This window comes from Cryphonectria parasitica (genome assembly GCF_011745365.1).
Source record: "Cryphonectria parasitica EP155 unplaced genomic scaffold M406scaffold_2, whole genome shotgun sequence".
Lineage (NCBI taxonomy): Eukaryota > Fungi > Ascomycota > Sordariomycetes > Diaporthales > Cryphonectriaceae > Cryphonectria > Cryphonectria parasitica.
The window spans coordinates 2,248,835-2,267,473 of NW_024468910.1; the positions used below are offsets into that span (position 1 = coordinate 2,248,835).

An 18,639-nucleotide genomic window follows, 5' to 3' on the forward strand; every position below is an offset into this window, starting at 1 on the left:
TGAGCACTGTATCATTTTATCGCCAAGCTAATTCCCATTGCAGCACTCGACGTGGTGCTTGGTAAACAACTGCTCTGCCAAGGAGGGATCCACAGGAGTATCCCAGGCCTTTCGACCACCACCAACTTTTGACCACACTTGTGTCGCCCTGTGCATTGCATATATAAAACAAAGATTCCATCCCAATGTTGCCACCCCCTCAGCGATTCCTAGGGTCTGGAGTCGGGGCCACCCTTCTGAGCGTGGCAATCAGGCAACTGCTTCGTCTCTATTCCTCTTCCTTACACCATCTCTACAGCTGTGACTGGCGAGCTGTCTGCTGTGGAAACTGGCAAGGAGGAAAAGACAGGTCAGTCAAACCATAAACCTGGATATCATCAACCATGAGAGGAGGACATATTCAACCCCCCCCCCCCAAGGTGTTCAGATTACTCACCACCACTCCTCCTTTTCCCCCACCCAAACAACCTCCTCTTCTTCCCAGAAGACCCATCTGCAACCGAGGCGCCCATCACCGCTCTCGGGCTCTCGCCATTATAGTCCTCATGCTGCGGAGGAGCCCTGGACACGACGGTGGCTGACGACAACCGCGACTCGACAACAGGGCGGAAGGTCTCATGCACCGACGACGCGGAGGAGGTCAAAGATCTCGGCACGGCGGTGGCAGCCATGTCGCCCATTTTGGCCATGTACTTGTCCCTCTCGAGCTTGACGCAGTAGAACAGCGCGCTCACGACCAGGATAAAGATGGCCACTGTCCCGACGATGATGCCGATGACCGTGGGCGTCACGGTGCCCTCATGCTCTGCGCCGCCCAGGCTGTCGTTGTCTGAGGGCCTGTTGGCGCAGTCAATGCACTGGGACATGTTTGGTGTGCCTGTGTGCCTGGTAGGTATCGCCGTTGACTGTCGTGCCGTGTGATAGGACCCTCCAAGAATGGTTGGGTTGTGTCCGCGTGCAGACTGAGTAGGTGGGTACTGAGGAGTTTCAAATTCCGCGTTGCTGGTTGCTGGCAGAGAAAGGCACTTAATTATTCTGATGATGAACTGTTAGTTTAACTGTCATATGTCCCCAAGATCGATCCGAGAGAGATCACGTAGGTAGCATTCAGACAGAAAGGCTGGAGAAGGAGAGGGAACCCCAAGCTTACCCCGTTCCGTGGTCGTTGTTTTGTGTCTAGAAAAGGAATCTCAAGCATAAAGCTCGCCTCTGCGCCGGGCACTGGCGAGTGGTATAAGTGATGAAGGGAGGGCAATGAAGTCGTGAAATGATGTCCACCGCCTAAGGTAAATGAATCACAAGCCTGACCTGCAATTACCTAACCAGGCATGTCTGGTCTTTTCTCAGCATCCTCTTTCGATCCTCAAGCCGCGGAGGAGCTGTTGGGTGGCGTCGGAGTGATGAGGAGCACTAGCAAGAAGAAGACTGGCCGTGAATGAGGCTGGATGGAGCTTGACAACTACACTGTTGCCGTTCCCAAAATGTGGAAAAGTTTTGGTCTGTTTATTAGAAGGGGAATAAGTAGTGTTCAACGAGAGAGAGAAACGGGGGCAACTACGACACAGAGGGGAAAAGGCTGAGAACACAGCGACATCTACTACCACCACCTAATTACCACCTCCTTCACCATCAGCTTCAACACGGCTCCTCCTTTGTTTTCCCTGATCCTTCTTCCTCCTGTCCAAGACTCGACAGAGACATGTGCTCACACAAGGCTCCTCGGCAATCCTGCATCCACTCATTTCATCAAAGTGCCTTGTCACAAAATAACGGGCACGTCACACACCACCACACCCACCCACTCTCCCTGTCTTCCCGCCCGCTCCCGCCTCGACTCACACATCCCGCAAAAAGCAACCTCTCTGCTTCCCCCACGGCCGTACCCTATTCGCCCTCCCCTGTTCAAGCCCCCAAAGGACCTAAGCTTTCCCTTTCCCGAGACAGGCAGAATTTCAGCCGACGGCCTCGTTACAGAGTCAACCCCGATCGGCGAGTTTCCTTGGACGCATAATTTCTTCCTCTCCCTGAGAGAGCGGGCAGAGCCCCTCTCAAAAGTGTCGCACATATACACACACAACGGGGACAGTAGGAAAGAAATAGAGAAACAGAGAAACACACACACACACACAGAGAGAGAGAGAGAGAGAGAGATTGTCTACGGCCGTGTAACACCGCGTACGCGCATCAAAACTTCTCACCCGCCCTTAGCCAGCCAGCCGCCTACATAAACGTACCCCCGATCCAGGAGGTGACACATTGACGCGCTGCTTTTTCCTCAGGATGAGCAGGAACAACAAGCTGTTAAACAGCCCCCAAAAACAGCCCCCGCCCGCCAAATCACCGAAGTTCCAAGACACAGTCTCAGATTTTCCTTTTCCCCCTTCCCTGGTGGGGTCCGGCCCAGATATATGAGACTGTTTTGCTTCGGTTATAGAAGCGCGGCAGCCTCGTAATAGTGAAGCCCGTCTCTTGTTCTTGGCTTGTCCTCCTGTTGCTTGATCTCAGACAGGCAAAGAAGAAACAGTGCCAAATCCCAATAACATCGAGGTCACACACATCACCGTCTCTGCTGCACATAGATGATGGGCCCGTTGTAAGCGGCAAGAACAAACTACACACAACAGGAGGGATCGTGTACCATTCCCCTCCTTTCCTGCAAGACGAGCCTGCGGTTCCGTATTGCATTGTTCGTGTGCAAGTACAAATTAAGCATCCTCATCATAATTTCATGTACGTTCAAAATTCTTCAAACTGCCCTGAAATGGTCAGTTCAAGAAACCTCACTTACGAAACTTGCACCATTTCTACCCTCCGAGAATTTTATCTGGCATTTCTCTCTGCCCTCCTTTGTGATGCCTTCCCCCGCCCCCCACCAAAAAAAAAAAAAAAAAAAAAAAAAAGCACCGCCGAATCTATGTGAGCTTACAGCATTATCCCCCCAACTTTCCTGTTTCCCATGCTCTCCTGCTGCTCCCTGCTCCCTAGGCCTGGAAGGGACGGCAGAGGCTTTCCTTGGAGCTTGAGTCTCGTGCCCAGCTTTGGCTCGTGTGTCTTGTTGGTCCCGACGTCGAATCTAACCCTCTTGGCTCGTCGACCAGCCAAAGATGGACCTCCTGTGGCCCGGGATGAGGAGGATGGCACTGGTGGTGAAAACGGTGATGAAGACTTGCATCTCTGTGGATTGGCTCTGCTCTTGGGACGATCCATGACAAAACCAAATCCAGCTCCGTCCCCTCTATTGGGGTCAATGGCACCGGCGAAATCTCCTTCTCGTACTGGTCGCCTCCATGGCTGCTCATTTGGGTATTGATCCTCGCGGTTGAAGGTCACCACCGACGTCGGTCCTCTGGCTCTAGACCCGGTGTTGGAGGAGGCCACCGGCGCAGTCCTAGATATCCTGGCCAACGGAAGGGGAGCAGGAGCGCCATCGAGGTTCATCCCCAATAACGAGATCTGGTCATTTGGATCCCGTCCCATCACCGCCTTGCCTTTATCTATGCGGCCACCAGAAGATGGCAGGGTACCGTCCCGTAGAGAGTTCGTGTTGAGTTCATACCACCTCTCACTCATCGTCCTGTCGCTCACATCATCCCATAGGACGATCCGCATGCCGAGCACGAGAAATACGATGATGACAGTCGTCAAAAGCCACCCTCCTGCCTTATCTGCAGTGGTAATGGGCCGCATCCCTTGCACGCTATCATCATTTGCACCTGCTAGGCTCACACCGGCGGCGCCATCGTCTGGATCTCCGGCACTGGTTCCGCCGGTCGAGTTGGTGACGGGAGGCCCCGAATCTCGAATTAGGTTCGCAAGGACAGCTTCCATGGCGGCCATCTGCTGTCCTACGCCCGTGCTTCCGTCCCATTTCCCATTGTTTCCTGCCCACATAAGCCCGCACATCCTGCCGTTGCTGCCGCCGGTACACTGCTGTGCTGCAGCCATAGACGAGGCTTCCAACAACGGGCTGACTGTGTCATACGTCCAAGGCGCCCATTTTGTGGTGGCTGCCATCCAGCGCGCGAGATAGGCCTTGAAGCTCTGTTGGTCATTATCGCACAGGTGCACGCTCTCGCAGGCTACCTCTGCCATGATGTTCTTCTCGGCACCAATGAAGAACACCTGACTACCATCAAGCAGGCCGTCGACCCGTTGGCGCCATATCTCGCTTGCGGCAGGACTTCTGTCTGACGTGTAGTTATACATGGCGGCGGCACCCAGGAGGAAGGCGCCGACGTTGTAGGTCCACTGGTAGGTTGTGATGTCGGTGCAATTGTCATTGATGTGCGCGCCGTCATAGATGTAGTATGATTCCTGTGTCATGAGCCCGGTGCCGATCATCCATTCCCAAATGCGATTCGCCCACTTCGCATAGACCTCGTTACCAGTATAGAGTGCCAGTCGGGCAGCCATGTTGAAAAAACAGGCCTGCGATATAGAGTTCTTGTAGTCGAAGCCCTTGTTCCACTGGAAAATCTGCCAGCGAAGGCCACCATTACAATGTGCAGTGTCCCACCGTGCTGCTTGTGTATTGAAGACGGCCTGTGCGAGGGAGAGCCACTGTGGCTGGCCCAGAGGAGGGTTGGGAAAGTTGTACTCGGCAGCCGAGAGAACAGCCATCCCCCAGAAGCCCTTGATCGAAGGGAAAAAAGAAAAACAGTGTCAGTGATTCTTGAGATAACAGTCCATTCATTGGCAGGGCAAATAGATGATATATTACCTGGTCATCATTGCCCTCGGTCATGGTCTGATTGGGAGGTATATAGTCACGATTAGGGCCGACCTGAAAGAGGAGACCTTGCATGGCTATGTCGTTCCACTTGTCATTTCCCGTGTAGTACCAGTAGTCGATGAGGGCACCCATGAGAGCACCGCCTTCCCACCCTAAAGGCGGCAAGAGACAGCCGGGTCAGCCCACCCTGTCTCTCGTGTGAAGGTTGTAGGCTCGTATCTCACGACTCACAATAATATGGATCTGGGAGCAGGCCCGGAACCTGGCCAGGTTCGTTCCCAGTATAGAACGACATCATATCATCAGCCATATCTGCCGCAACAGACATGACTGAGTCTGTGACATGTGTGAACGGGTGTTCAGAAGGTCACCGTTGGCCCATAGGCTGCTGCGTACCTTGCGAATTTGGGTTCAACATGTAGCCTCTTGCAAACTGGACAGCAATGAGAAGACAGGCTGCCAAGCTGCCTTGGCTGACCTGCAGCGTATGCCCACGAAGGGCCGTCCTCCATATGCCCCAGCGCATATCATCAAGACGTGAAGAGGGGCCGTAAAACGTACTATCAGAATATCAACAGCCACCAGAGAAGTGAGGGTTTATAGAGAGAGAGAGAGAGAGAAAGGAAGAGGGGGGGGAGAAAGGGAGGGAAACAGAGCAAAAGAGAAAGTATAGGAAATTGGCAGCACATCAACCTCGAGGCGGGCTGTGGAAGACAGAATGGTGTGGTTGAAGTTACCCACAGAGAATGGGATAGGCTAGTGGTTCAATCTCTTCCTGCCAAGTAGCAGAGAAGGTTGTCTGCCGCATTAAGTGTTCACGATGACGATGAAGGGGTTTGAAGGGTCAGGCCAGTTGTGTACTGGCACGTCTCTCGGCCCCCCACGGCAGGTGCACCCGTAGCACGAGCCTGCCCAACGCCAAACTCCCAACTGGCCCTAGACTATAGAGGGGGCAAAGTTGAAGTCGACGATTTCTAGCAATCCTCTGATGCTACTGAGCAAGAGCATTAGCGGAGAACGGACCACAATATCACGCCATGAGGTTGACGTCAGCCCCTTTCCCTTTACGCTTTACACATCCCTCCCTCCAATATACCTTCCTAACCGTAGTAATGACATCTGTCTTGTCGTCGTCGTCGTTGTTGTTGTGCGGTGCTCGATTCTGTGACCTGTCTAAACCTTTCTAGACACAACGCTTGCAGTCAAACCCACCACATGCACACACACCTGGCCCGTGTCCGTGTGAAACAGAGGAGGAAATCAACATAAAAACCAGAGGCATTGGAGGAAGCGAGATGCCATGATAAAAACAAAACACCGCTTCCCAAGAAATCCAATACAACCCATCCCATGCTCTTCACTCTCGCTCTCGCTATCTCTGTCTCTCACTTCTTCCTCTCTCACCAGTTCGACCTGCTATAGTGCCATCGCTTCAGGGGTACAGAAAGAAAAGAAAGTGGTACAGAAGAGTATAAACCTCGGCCGTGATGCTTAAAAAAAATAAACTTCAACCTTCAAACTCGACAGTACTCGATGCTGCGGCCACCTCATTCTCGACCACGCTCCTCCGTCGAGCTTCTTCGGCATCATTTATTTGGGCTGCAGAGCCGGCGCCAGGCTCGCCATCGGCTCTACCCTGCTGCCCGTTCCCCCCAGCCTCGGCGTCGGCACCTTCGAGCAGCGCCCGGTCCTCGATCCTGACACTGCGTACGCTCCTCCCATCCGCATCCTTCTTGCTCGACGCGCGCGTCAGCTGATGGATATCCACATCACCGTCCTCGTCATCGTCTTCCTCTTCGTGCGAGTGTCTCTGTCCGGGCGCTGCGTTCTTCTCCAGCTCCCTCTGAGCTTCCTCCATGCGCCGCCTGACCTCGGCCGCCACTCGCATGCCATCGGTCACGATGCCGTCCAGAACGCCTCGGAGGCCACGCTGGCCTCCTCCTCCTGCCGCCGCCGCCGCTGCTGAGGGTCCGGCCATGGCTGCTGCGGCTGCGCGTCCTGCAGACTGGCCAAGGCTGGAAAAGGTTGTCAGGTTCGATGACGGGGTGCTGGGGACAGCAAGGCCCTCGATGATGTGGAAGGATGCCGGGAAGCTCGACTCGAAAAATTGCTCGAGAAGCTCGTCGGCCAGGACAACCATCCGGAACGTGGGGAGGGTCATGTGGAGCGGGTTGGAGGGGTCGAGAGCCACGTTGGCTGCTTCCGACTGTGCTTTTGAGGCACTGCGTTGTCCTCCAGCAGCAGCTGGCGTGGTATGGCTGGGGTTGACAACATTAATCGCCGGCGGAATATTTGACTTCTTGGGCTGTTTCTTGTTCTCCTCCTCAGGGCTGTCTTTCTCTGGTGGTTCCTCGAGGTCGAGAAGATCCTCCTCGTCCTCCTCATCCTCATCGTCTCCAATCGTGAAGGCGCTATTATCAACAGGCTCCTCCTCCGCGTTGAGTACAACTCGAACCCCCTCCGGATCTGCGCCTCCTTTATTATTGGGATGATCAGGATCCGCGTACTCGAAACAACGCTGGATGAAGGCGCTGATACTGCTGAGGAATCTCTCGTTAATAGACGCCCCCTGCAACGCGCCATCCGGGCTTTGCAGCGCTCCATTGGGATCCTGGAGTCCGTTCAGTCCCATAAAGGAAGCTGAAGGGCTGAGGGTGCCTTCCAAGCCACGGCGGGAGAGGAAAAGTAGAGCCTCAGAGATGCGGAGGATACCCTCGCGGTCGACTCTACCGTCTCCATTGTCGTCGTACAGCTCAAAGAAGTAGGTGATGGTGCCCATGATGTCCCGCTTGCCCTTGATCCCCGCCATACCCGAGACGACGTTCTGCAAGGTGATGCGGCCGTTGCCTTCTCGATCCCAGTGCTTGAATAGCCTCCGGAGGAACTCATGATCCGCCGGCTCGGGCCCATCCCCCCAAGGCCCATTGTACACGGCATCTGTCTTCTTCATGCTGTTGAAATACGCCTGCTTATCTTTTTCCGAAAACGTACTCCGGCGCGGTGTGGTCGGCGAGTCGGAGATGGCCCATTTGGACATGCCTGCGAGGAATTCACGGAACGCATCATAGTCCATCTCCGAGGTGCTCGGGGCGCCAAGACCTGCCCTCCCTTTCTCGACCTTCTCCTCGTGCTGCTGCTGGTGGTGGTTGTTGCTGTTGTCTCCCAGCCTCGGCCGGCCAGTCTTTGCCCTCCGCTGTTGTTCCTGTTGCAGCAGGTTGCTGCGCTGCTGTCGCTCGTACAAGACCCCAAAGAATCTGTCATAGAGGGCACCAAGCTCATCTGTGCTCATAATCTTAGCGTCGGGGCCTAGATTTCGGATGGCCGTCCGTTTGGCGAAATTCTCAATGTTGTTGAGAACCGCATCCTTGTTCTTCAACCGTAGGTCAGTGATGGTGCTATGTGTGACCTGCGAGAATTCCTTAAAAGCCACCACCATGAGCTCCTGGAACCGCGTCACGGCCCGTAGTTTGGGATTCTCGGACTTGGGGTGCGCAGACTCGTCCAGCCGCGAGAAGTAGGACTTGAGAACCGAGATAAAGGCGCCGTCGTCGGCCGAATCCAGCAGCTCCTCGCCGTTAATGCGCAGGATGGCCAGACCGACCTGAAAGAGTACCTTGGGACCCTCGACGAAGAAGACGTCGAGAACCCGAAACGCAAAGACGAGCGGCATAGAGTTAATGTACAGGGACAGGAACCAGGGGAGGGACACGACCGACAGCTGCACGTCGCTCCTGACCAGGTGTTCCCACAGGACTGGCATGGTCTTCTCGACCAAGCCCTCGAAGACCTTCTGGTCCAGCAGGGTGCCATACATGGTGGTCGAGTAGTATCCGGGCACCAACCGATCGCAAAGTGCAGAGAGGAGGAAGAATGCTTGCGTCTCGGACATGTAGATCAGAAGCGCGGCCACGACGATGTTCATGGCCTGGCAGTAGCCGACATCGGCGTTCACCCAACTGTAGGCCGTAAGGACGCGACGTAGGCGGCCGATGCCCTCCTCGCTCTGGAATCCGGGGTACTCTGGCAGACTCCGGTTGAGATCCTTCTCGATCTCATCGATGGCAAGAGACTCCTGTCCTTGGTACTTGTTCAGGGTGTCGCTGTACAGCGTCGGGTTCTCGAGGCGCAGGTACAGCGAGCCCGAGGTCAGCTCCCATATCTCGCCCCTGAGCCTGTTGGGCAGGCCAACGCGGATCAGCTTGTGGAAGGTGGGCTGGCGGATCACGTTCATGTTCCTGCCGTTGTCCCGCAGGTATTCGGCCCAGAGGCGCATCTTGGCTCTATCTCGAAGCTTCTTGGGGTCACCTGGGTACCGAAACACCATGCCCAGCCCGGCGTCCGGCGGAGTCTTTTCCTTCTGGTCCTCGGCGCGCAGGAGGTACTCGGAGTAGCACTCAGCCATGACCTTCTTCAGCTTGCCGACATTACCGACGCCAGCACGGAGTCCCTTCTTCAAACCGTCACAGAACCGCTCACAGGCCTGGCGTGTGCCGGCGAGGGTGATGGTTATGCGTTGCTCCCTCACGTCCTTGTTGTTGTCCTTTGGCGGATCTTTATCCTTGTCTTTCCCCGTCGTCTGGGTCAGGCCATTCCACGTCGTGATAGCAAGGGCAAACTAACCCACACACACGAGTACAGTCAGTCAATCAGCCAGCCTCTCTTTATCGTACCATGTATCATCATCGTCACTTATAAGATGATGCCAAAAAGGTCGGGACCGGGCCATATCTTTCGTCCTCCCTTACCTGAAAGTTTTGGCTGTGCAGCCGCTCTACCCTCCGAATAGAGCAGAGGGGAAAGGTGAAGCCATTGCCGCTGGGGCCACCGCCGTGTGTCTGCCCGGTATATACCATCGAGGTGGAGCTGCTGGCCGAGGACATGAAGCTCGAGGGAGTCGTAGAGAAGCACATGTAGGCCTCTGAGAGGTGTAACTTCCCGGCATAATGATACCCAGCATCGTTCTTACCGCCCTGGGTGGCATTGGAAGGCGGGACGGTGAGCTCGGCATTGATCTCGTACAGGGGGTGCTGGGAGGAGGGGAGGCGGAACTGGTTCTGGAAGAGGGTGGCCTTGGAGGGGTTCCGGTCCGAGTCGGAGAGATTCAAGCCCTGCATGGGGTCCAGCAGCTGCTGGGCCTTCTGCACGAAGTTCGAGAGGTTAAACATGGCGGCTGCAAGGCGTCGTTGGGGCAGGGCGTCAATGCGCCCTCGATGCTGCGGCGCTTCTCCTCGATCCTGATATGTGTAGGGTGTTGATCGTGCTCGCGAGATCGTGAAGAGGAGGCGGAGGACGACGACGACGACCAAAGGGAGGGCAGGCGCTTGGCCAGGGGAACGAAACTCTGGGTGGGTGACACGGGAAGGAGCTGGGGCTAAAGCATGACAGAGACCAGCTGAGAGAGGGTGAGAGGAAGTTATTGCCCTGTTGGCGGTATGCTCCCATCAACTGTGAAAGGATTCGAGGTTATTCACACAGCAAATGGCTGTTTGGGTGGTACAAGTGTAGCCCAGATGTTGGTGATGGTCCTTGTCGTCTTTGGGGTGTCTCGCTCAGCACATGCTACGAAGGCTGAAGCGGCGGCTTTAGCGGGGGGAATATCAGGGGTCCGGGGCTGGGGGGGCGGAGGGTAGAGGCCGACCACCTAGCATCCTCTCTGGTGGAGGATGGTGCTGTGGTAAGGACACCCCTCTTTCTACCACTCCCGGGAGCGTAGGGCCCCACTAATTGCTGTACATGACTTTAGTACTACAGTGCCAAATAGTAGTTGTTTCGATCTGATATGAATTACTGACATATTACGATACTATGTATGTATGTATGTATGTATGTATGTATGTATGTTTATATGTAGTATGTAGTATGTAGTATGTATGTGCTCAATTGCCTTGGTCATTTCCCAACATTTCAAGTTACAATTACTGCAGTCCTTGGAATCGTCCAGTATTCGATCTACTTCTCTCTGCCAATCCGATGCCTTTCCTCCTAATGCACACGCACTCATACAAGTGCAAGCACACATTGACATTGTCAGAGGAATGCATGTCCAACACGCTACATATGTGCACTAGACTAAGAATGGCCTGTCACTTCAAGTAAGTTATCCATTCAGTCAGTGAATGACAAGTCTCGGGTAGGCATGGATGGGAAGAAGGAGGGGGAAAGCAGCCAGTGATTGTGGTGGAGGAGCAGAGCAGAGGGTACTATGGTACAACCTTGCTCCCCTCCATCCCACTCGAGGCAGCAGGCAGGCGAGGTCACACACCACAGACCCTCTCAGCCTACTATACAGCCTGAGTTCCTTGCCAGGAGAGGCTGTCACTCGTAGGCGACAGGCAGCACATGCAGGAACAGGGGTTGGCTTGGTGCCTTGCAGTTACAAATTACTACCATAACAATATCACTACTATATTAAATGACAATGACAGCAATCCTTATTCTCTAACTACAATCACAACATTACTATGGGACTACAACACACAAGTGTTCCTATTGGATGTAGCTTGCAGGTTCTGACAGGGAATGTTGAGAAACAAATGTTGCTCCCCCACTTTGACAGGCGCAGCAGGCAGGACTACTTTTTGTTCATCGCGATCCTTCTTCTTTTTGGCATCCCTCGGCCACCTTCCGGTCGGTCAGATGGCCAGGTCTCCTGTTGAGAGAGGTGGCTGGCTGGGAGCGCGTCACAGCTTGAGAGGCGTCAAAAGAAAAAAGTGAACAACAATTGAGCCCTCCCACTACTGTACTCAAGGCAGCTGGGGAGCGGGACCAACCGAGAATCAAGAAGCAACCGCAGCCCAACGAAGCCAGTGAAGTCAATCATCTGGGGGCCAGGCCTGAAAAGCAAAGGGGGAGGGGGCCGGGGGGGGGAGGGGGCGGTGCCTCCAGAAACAAGCATGTCTCGGCCGATATCAAGAAACAAAAACAAAAAAGAGAAAAGAGATGAGTCGAGGTAATAAAAAGGAATTCACCGAAGATGTAGCTTGATCTCGGCTCTTGGCTGCATGCATGCCGAATCCCGTCCCGACCATGAACGGGTCCTCGTCACCGTTCACGCCTTCCCACTGGTGGGGTAAAGTGGTGGCAGGACAGACTCTTAAAACAAACAAGAGGGAGAAGAGACAGGGCTTGCATTGCTCCACATAATTGTATCTTCTGACAGGACAATTCAGCCATGCCCGATTTGCAAGATCTCCCGGGTGGAAGGGGCAGTTAACGATCTAAAGGCATAGCGTAATCATCCAGCTCACACTCTTTCTTCGCCCTCCTCCCAACGCCCCCCCCCCACCCCGGCTCAATTGGTTCGGCGGGAAGATCTCAACTTTTGAAGATGTGACGTCAAAAAAAAAAAAAAAAAAAAAAAAAAAGAGAACCAAGCCATCCTTGGGTCTGACTCTGGCTTTTCTTTGGCTGCCCAGAGGAATAAAGTCTCTTGTCTGTCAGAACGGCGACTTTTTTCTTCTTCTTTTTTCTGCTGACATCTCAGCTCTCAACCTTGGTTTGGTTTCATTTTCCGGGGTACTCTACTCGATTCCATAGTAGACCAGACCAGGCAAGGGAGAAAAAGAAAGGCGAGACACGAGAAGATCCTCCAGCTGCCCGATCCGTCCAAGACAAACCCAGCCTGCCAGCCCTGCTCAGGGAAAACGGACTCTTGTAACACTTACATTAGCCTCTTATTATAGTGCTGTCTGCTTTTGCTGTTTCCCTCCACCCCCCGTCTCGCCCACCCACCCCATGTCTTACATGACGCTTTGGCCCTATTGTCTCTGTCGCTCTCTTTCTTTTTCCTCTTCCCGCCATCCTACACTCTACTTCGTCTTACATCTCCCCCTCCCTCCCTTGATTTAAGGAAACATCAACCACAAGAAAAAAAGACAAAACATCCTACTATATCTATATATTGTAGACGATGCCAATTGGGCCACCCTCACTTCATTCCCAAAGCGCTCTCAAGTCCCACCGCTTTGGTATCCGCCCAAAAAATAAACAAGCTCGTTCTCTTTTACTACCGTCTCAGCCTTCAACGCCGTCTACTGCTGCTGCTGCTGCAGTAGTGGACTTGCACCGCTCGGGCATCCTGCCCAGCAACCACCCTCCAACTTAAGTTTCCTGCAAACCTGGACTCGAGCCAAAACCAACCCGTTGGGCCGTAGGAGATGGGGTGGCGCTTGTGATCTTGCGATCCCAGAGCTACGGATACGACAAGGCGTACACACGACTTAATCCACAACGCCCGCCAGCCCTTGCCGACTAGGCCTTGTCCCACGCGCCATTATCGTCGTCGCATCTGCTGGAACACGGGTCCCCTTCCTTTCTTACCTTGACCAAACCTGGCCACGAGACACGGCACGACTCGTCTCTCCTTCACCAACACCTTGCTCCCACCCGCCACCTCATCTCCCTTCTCCCCTCTCTATGAGATGGCGGCAACAGTGGCCCACCAGGTCCCAGCGACAGTCGGCCACACGGGAGGAGGAGGAGGAGGAGGAGGAGGAGGAGGAGGAGGAGCAGGCGCTGGCGCTGGCGCTGGCACAGGGGCAGTAGGTCGAAATCTTGACAAGGCCTTACAGGCGAGCAGCAGTGTGGTCCTCCCTGGCTTGTCGAGCGATACCTCCAAGACGTCGCGCAAATTGAAGTTGGACGACTTTGCGAGGGTACGCACACTCGGGACGGGTAGGTACTTAGAACCAGCCAACCCGGAAGCCCCATCCACCATCCCCCCCCCCCTTCTCCGACCCTCTCCGACCCCTCCTGATCCTGTGTTGGTGGCACAAATCCCACCCCTCTTCGAATCAAAGAGGAACCTGATCGGCTTACTCGAGAACAAGGCACTTTTGCGCGGGTATGTCTCGTGAAACTCTCGGACCCGCAAACCGAGCCGGAGCGGAATAAGGTGTTTGCGCTCAAGATATTACGCAAGTCAGAAGGTAGGTTTCGTTCGTTGGTGCGCCGCCATGCGCCCGCTCAAATTAGAGAGGAGAGATCTTCTTTTTGCTTCTTTTTCTTTAGGCTAACGAGGTGACACGTGTGCGCGCACCGCAGTGATCAAGCTTAAGCAGATCGACCATGTCCGCCACGAGCGCGAGATTCTCGGCGACGTCAGCGGCCACCCCTTCATCACGAACCTGTGCGCCTCCTTCTCTGACCGCGACTTCCTCTACCTCCTCCTCGACTATGTTCCCGGCGGCGAGCTCTTCTCCTACCTGCGCAAGTTCCGCCGCTTCGACGAGGGCATGGCTCGCTTCTACGCCGCCGAGATCGTCCTGGTGCTCGAGTACCTACACGAGCAGCAAGGAGGCGTCGCCTACCGGGACCTCAAGCCCGAGAACCTGCTCCTCGACGCCGAGGGCCACATAAAACTCGTCGATTTCGGTTTTGCAAAGAGATTAGGAGGCAGGGACTGCTCGACCGAGACCTACACCCTGTGCGGCACACCAGAATACCTCGCACCCGAGGTCATCCATAACAAGGGCCACACGACCGCTGTGGACTGGTGGGCACTGGGCATCCTGATATATGAGTTCCTGACTGGATACCCACCATTCTGGCACCAGAATCCTATCGAAATATATAAACAGTGAGTGAATCTCCTTCTCCCTCACTGCCCCCCCCCCCTCCTTCTTCTCTCTGGGAGGGAAACGAGGAAGAAAGGAAAGGAAAGAAAAAGCGTCTCGACTAACCAATGTGTCTTCTCTTTCTCTCTTACCCTTTTTTCAGAATTGTCGACAAACCCGTCATCTTTCCTCAAGAGCCCAGCCTCTCCCTCGAGGCCATGGACATTATCCGCTCCTTCTGCACCGTCGACCGGTCCCGGCGCCTGGGGAACGTCCAGGGCGGTGCTAAGCGCGTTAAGGAGCACCCGTTTTTTCGCGGCGTTGACTGGGACGCCGTCTACCGCCGCCAGTACCGCGGCCCCATCATCCCCCCGGTCCGCTTTCCCGGCGATGCCCAGTGTTTCGATATCTACCCCGAGGAGGACGTAGGTCATGGCGAGTACACAGACGAGCTGCGGGCCAAGTACGAGAGCTACTTTAAGGACTTTTGAGACGTCCGGCCCGGCCCCGACCGCTATAGTGCGTCAAAAGATGATTAAATTTACAGGCGATGGAGCGGGGGCTGGATGATAGCCGGCTCTTCTTCCTTTTCTCCCCCTTTCTTCTTTCTTCTCTTCTTCGTCATGCCTATATTGTGTATATATATATATGTGTGTGTGTGTGTGTCTCTCTCTCTCTCTTACTCCGTCTCTGGACGGAAGTAGGATCTCCCCTCCAACCAAAGTATGAACAGCAAAACCTTTAATGGGCACGAAGGAAAGGGTAGACAGAGCATGAACGTTACGAGAGGGAGAAAAGGAAAATTGACCAGGCCAAACCAAACCTTTTCAAGTGTCACCGAAACATGGGTCTGACGACGAACATGGCAGCATCATTACAATTATCAAATCATTATTTCTGAACGAAACTCAGCATCACGATTGTCAAATTTTTTTAATTTTTTTTTTTAACCCATATATCCGTGTACGATAGAGAATGAGAATAAGACTGGGTGATGCTGATGATAGGGGGGTGGAGGGGTCTGGCGTATGCGGATGGAACAGGAAATCAAGCGGCGGCCAAGAATTAGATATTCAGAAACGAAATCGAAGAAAGAATTATTATTTTCCAAAAAAAAAAAAAAAAAAGAAAAAAAAAAAAAGGATTTCCCAGTACAAGCTTCTCCCAGTTTGGAAGAGTTGGAGGTAGTTCTCTTGACGGCATTATACAATAATGTATTGTAGTGGACAACCCACTTTTGAGATGACAATACATTAGCCTTCAGCGATCACTCTTAGGAACATACTAACAATGTGGAAATCTAATGATGGCGGTAGTGATGGCCTGTTCATCCACCACTTTGCTCCCAGTCAACTCACATTACAAAAGTTCTTGTGCAATTTGGCGGCCACTAGATACTCTTCTCGCTGAAAGTATTCATCATTCTTGCATCAAAGTACCTGGCTCGTATGCTCTTATCAAGAGGTAGGCAACTGACAAGTCACAGAACCCCTGTCGTACCATCTACCATAGGATGGCTACGGTAGTCTACCGATACTCCCATCGCTAAATCGTTGTTCCTATCTTACAGTGGGTATCAATGTATGACCGTTCCCTGCATCCATATGCTTTCCCTCCTCCCCCAATCAGAGAGTCGTCCAGAGATGCTCCTGCATAACCGAAACTCCTGTGAAAGACACCCTAGTACGATCGCCACAACCAGAGACAACCGTCCATAGACCCTTCTTGACCTGTCTTCCTCCCCAGAAAGGAAAAAGCCTTGTCACAGCCACCACAATTAAAAGGCTCACTGGCCTCTGTTGACCTCTAGAAGAAGCCCTGATACAACCACCACGACCACAGAGCTAAACCCACCACAGCAACCGTAACGATCAGGCCTTCTTTAGTAGAGAAGAACAGCGCCGTCATGCCAGTATATATTTCTCTCTTGCGGGCCGCCGCACGACGAGCAAAAGCGCCCGTGTCGATGGGGACGGGGAGCGTCAGACGAGGGTCATTCACGTCGCGAGGTGACAACTCAATTGTGAGCGGCTGCTGGGGCACGAGCTCACCAGGGACCAGCAGTGGCACCGAAGCTCTCAGAAATACGGCCTGGTGGTCGGATGTCATCACGGTTGGGAGGGAGCTGTAAGCGTGGATCTTGATCTCAGGAGCCGGCTCCGAGGAGCTAGCGCCGGTGCTGGGTGTGTATCGCTCCTTGACCCAATCTGGAATATCGAGGAAGAGAACACGATCACACCAGCCGGGCCAGCGGTGAGACGCCCACTTCCACGGTATAACCTCGTCCTCACGACCGGCCGCCCGGGCCGCGATGAGCTCCTCCTTGTTGACGGCTTCCGCAACCTTGTTAGGGCTCAGGTGCTTGATCTTATAAGTGGGAGGAAAGTCGATGGGCGCCTCTGATAGGCCATGCAGTGTTCTTCCTGCCGCCTTCTCCTGCGTGAGCTGGTCGCGCTCAAGGAAATCCATATAGGTATCCATGGTTGGGAAGGTTGCCAGCGCCGGGGGTGTGGTCGTTGAGATGCGATAATTCAGATCGCCCGCCACGAAAAGGTGTGTGCCTGGCTTGAAGATGCTGATGTCTTGCAGATGTGCCGCGTACTCAGACGGCATTGAAGCCTCATTCTGCCGCCGTGTGAGAAGAGCATGGCGCTCCTCCTCGGTCTCGGGCGGGATGTCTTCGCCACCGTCTGTCTGTTTGCCGTCTCTCCTGGCAGAGGACGAGGATGTCGACGCCTCGATGATGTTCTTAGCACCAGGCTCATCGAAATGGAATTCGTCGGGGAGTGTCTTCTTTGGGTCCTCAAAGAGGCAAGAAGAGCAAATACTAGAGGGAGAAATTAGTATGGTGAAGAAAGCTCACATGATGGACATTTGATCAGGATCAGGCTCCAGACAGCATAGACAGCACCTCACCCTCACCAAGCCACGACATCCTGATATCTACTCTCAATATGCCAAAAGAGGAGGGTGAGAGCTTGAAGCGTTCAAAAGAGATATATACTAGAAGAAGAAGAAGAAGAAGAAGAAGAAGAAGAAAAGAAAAATAAAGTAACTTACCTCGCCCAATTGGCATTCCTGCGTCTCAAATTATACTCCATCGCAGCCAGATGGGTCGCCACAAAGGTGACCTCCGCGACCCTTCTGGCCGCATTGTGTCCTGTAGCCTCGCCATTCACACTCACATCTGCAGTATGGTCCTCGTCGTTTCCGGTGAACAAGACCCTCAGAGCGATTGCTCCCTTGTTGCCCATGTTGGCAATGCCGAACGCGCACTCGGCAACCTCGACCCGGGCAATGGCCTCAGGCTGGCGGGCGAACATCATGATAGCGGTCATACCAACATTTCGGGCCTCGACCAGTTTGTAAGGGGGATCAGGCTGCCTGCGGAAGATGTTGGAAAGGGCCGACTTGGACCGGTTGAGTGGCTGACGCCGGGGCGTTGACCGGCCGCTGTTCTCGGCGGTGCTGAGAGGGACTGGCGACGGAGAAGAAGACGACGACGACGGTCGTTGCGATTCTAGCGGCTGGCCAAGAAGGTCAAGGGCTGCGAGGTTCAGGGCATCCTTGAAAGCATTCAAATAAGGGGCGAGGAAGTGCCCGCCCAGGTAGCCAGACGTAAGGGGAGCAATCTCCTGGAGGGAGCTGCGCATCAGGAGAGCAAAGGCAAGGTGGTCAATAGACATTTTCAAGATTGCCGTGTTTGGGGATGCACGTTGTGTGGGGGCACTCACAAGACCACCAGATCAGGCAGCGTAGGACTATCCTCCTGCCCGTCTCGTCCGACCTCGCCGGCCTCCTCAGCAGGTGTACTGTCAAATGGGTTCCTGCCCGCCTGGCCCTTCTGCTGCAGCGCGGTGCGCAGGTGCGTCGCGAAGGGTGCCACATCAATCACCACCTTGCCGCAGTTGAACGTGAGGACGAGAACGTCCATGGCCGCAGCCGGTGGAGGGGAAGAGGAGGAGGTGAAGGAGGGTATCCCCGTAATCTTGCTCAAAAAAACCACGTCCTCGTTATCATCAAGGTCGTCGACGCCGTCGTCCTCGCCGTCCTCAACAGCAGATCCCTCCGGGTATTGAGCAGCAGGCAATGTCAGCTTGTCCTGCTGGGGTTGGGGCTGGGCTAGGGGCTGGGACTGGGGCTTCAGGCCAAGGAATGGGACTTTGTTGACGGGGAGCCCTGGTCCTTCTAAGGCCGAGTCAGCGGCTAAGGCCGTCGACTCCTGGGGTCCTACTGCTGACGCCATCGTCCTGTACTGCGTCATAGGGGTTTCCTTGACCCTTGAAGAGCGGCGAATTGGGTCTAGACTTTCGGGTGATTGCTCGGGTAGTTCAGGTCCCGAACTTCTTGGTC

General features: G+C 54.3%; 6 protein-coding genes across 6 annotated transcripts; 1 reads left to right on the forward strand and 5 right to left on the reverse strand.

Moving 5' to 3' along the window:
* Positions 1-281: 281 nt before the first annotated feature.
* M406DRAFT_71553 (uncharacterized protein) lies at positions 282-866 on the reverse strand (the record flags this gene model as incomplete). The annotated part of the gene is made up of 2 exons (XM_040925480.1): positions 282-328; positions 437-866. 2 exons carry the CDS (start codon positions 864-866, stop codon positions 282-284), a joined length of 477 nt encoding a protein of 158 aa, XP_040779523.1.
* Positions 867-3,220: 2,354 nt separating this feature from the next.
* On the reverse strand, positions 3,221-3,495 carry M406DRAFT_320901 (uncharacterized protein; the record flags this gene model as incomplete). Its single annotated transcript, XM_040919452.1, has 1 exon — positions 3,221-3,495. A coding segment is annotated over exon 1 (203 nt), but the record flags the coding sequence as incomplete, so codon positions are not given.
* A 120-nt stretch (positions 3,496-3,615) lies between these two features.
* On the reverse strand, positions 3,616-5,030 carry M406DRAFT_44208 (family 76 glycoside hydrolase; the record flags this gene model as incomplete). The annotated part of the gene is made up of 3 exons (XM_040924239.1): positions 3,616-4,632; positions 4,721-4,884; positions 4,964-5,030. Coding segments are annotated over 3 exons (1,248 nt in total), but the record flags the coding sequence as incomplete, so codon positions are not given.
* Positions 5,031-6,386: 1,356 nt separating this feature from the next.
* Positions 6,387-9,897, reverse strand: M406DRAFT_215795 (TBC-domain-containing protein; the record flags this gene model as incomplete). Its single annotated transcript, XM_040915470.1, has 2 exons — positions 6,387-9,347; positions 9,478-9,897. Coding segments are annotated over 2 exons (3,381 nt in total), but the record flags the coding sequence as incomplete, so codon positions are not given.
* Positions 9,898-11,758: 1,861 nt separating this feature from the next.
* On the forward strand, positions 11,759-15,190 carry PKAC-2 (protein kinase A catalytic subunit-2; the record flags this gene model as incomplete). The annotated part of the gene is made up of 3 exons (XM_040915244.1): positions 11,759-11,801; positions 13,775-14,309; positions 14,450-15,190. The coding sequence occupies 3 exons, from the start codon at positions 11,759-11,761 to the stop codon at positions 14,775-14,777; spliced, it is 906 nt and encodes a 301-aa protein (XP_040779527.1). The 3' UTR covers positions 14,778-15,190.
* Positions 15,191-16,092: 902 nt separating this feature from the next.
* On the reverse strand, positions 16,093-18,532 carry M406DRAFT_249947 (DNase I-like protein; the record flags this gene model as incomplete). Its single annotated transcript, XM_040916654.1, has 7 exons — positions 16,093-16,976; positions 17,043-17,113; positions 17,347-17,417; positions 17,472-17,666; positions 17,766-17,931; positions 18,021-18,063; positions 18,100-18,532. 7 exons carry the CDS (start codon positions 18,530-18,532, stop codon positions 16,093-16,095), a joined length of 1,863 nt encoding a protein of 620 aa, XP_040779528.1.
* Positions 18,533-18,639: the final 107 nt, after the last annotated feature.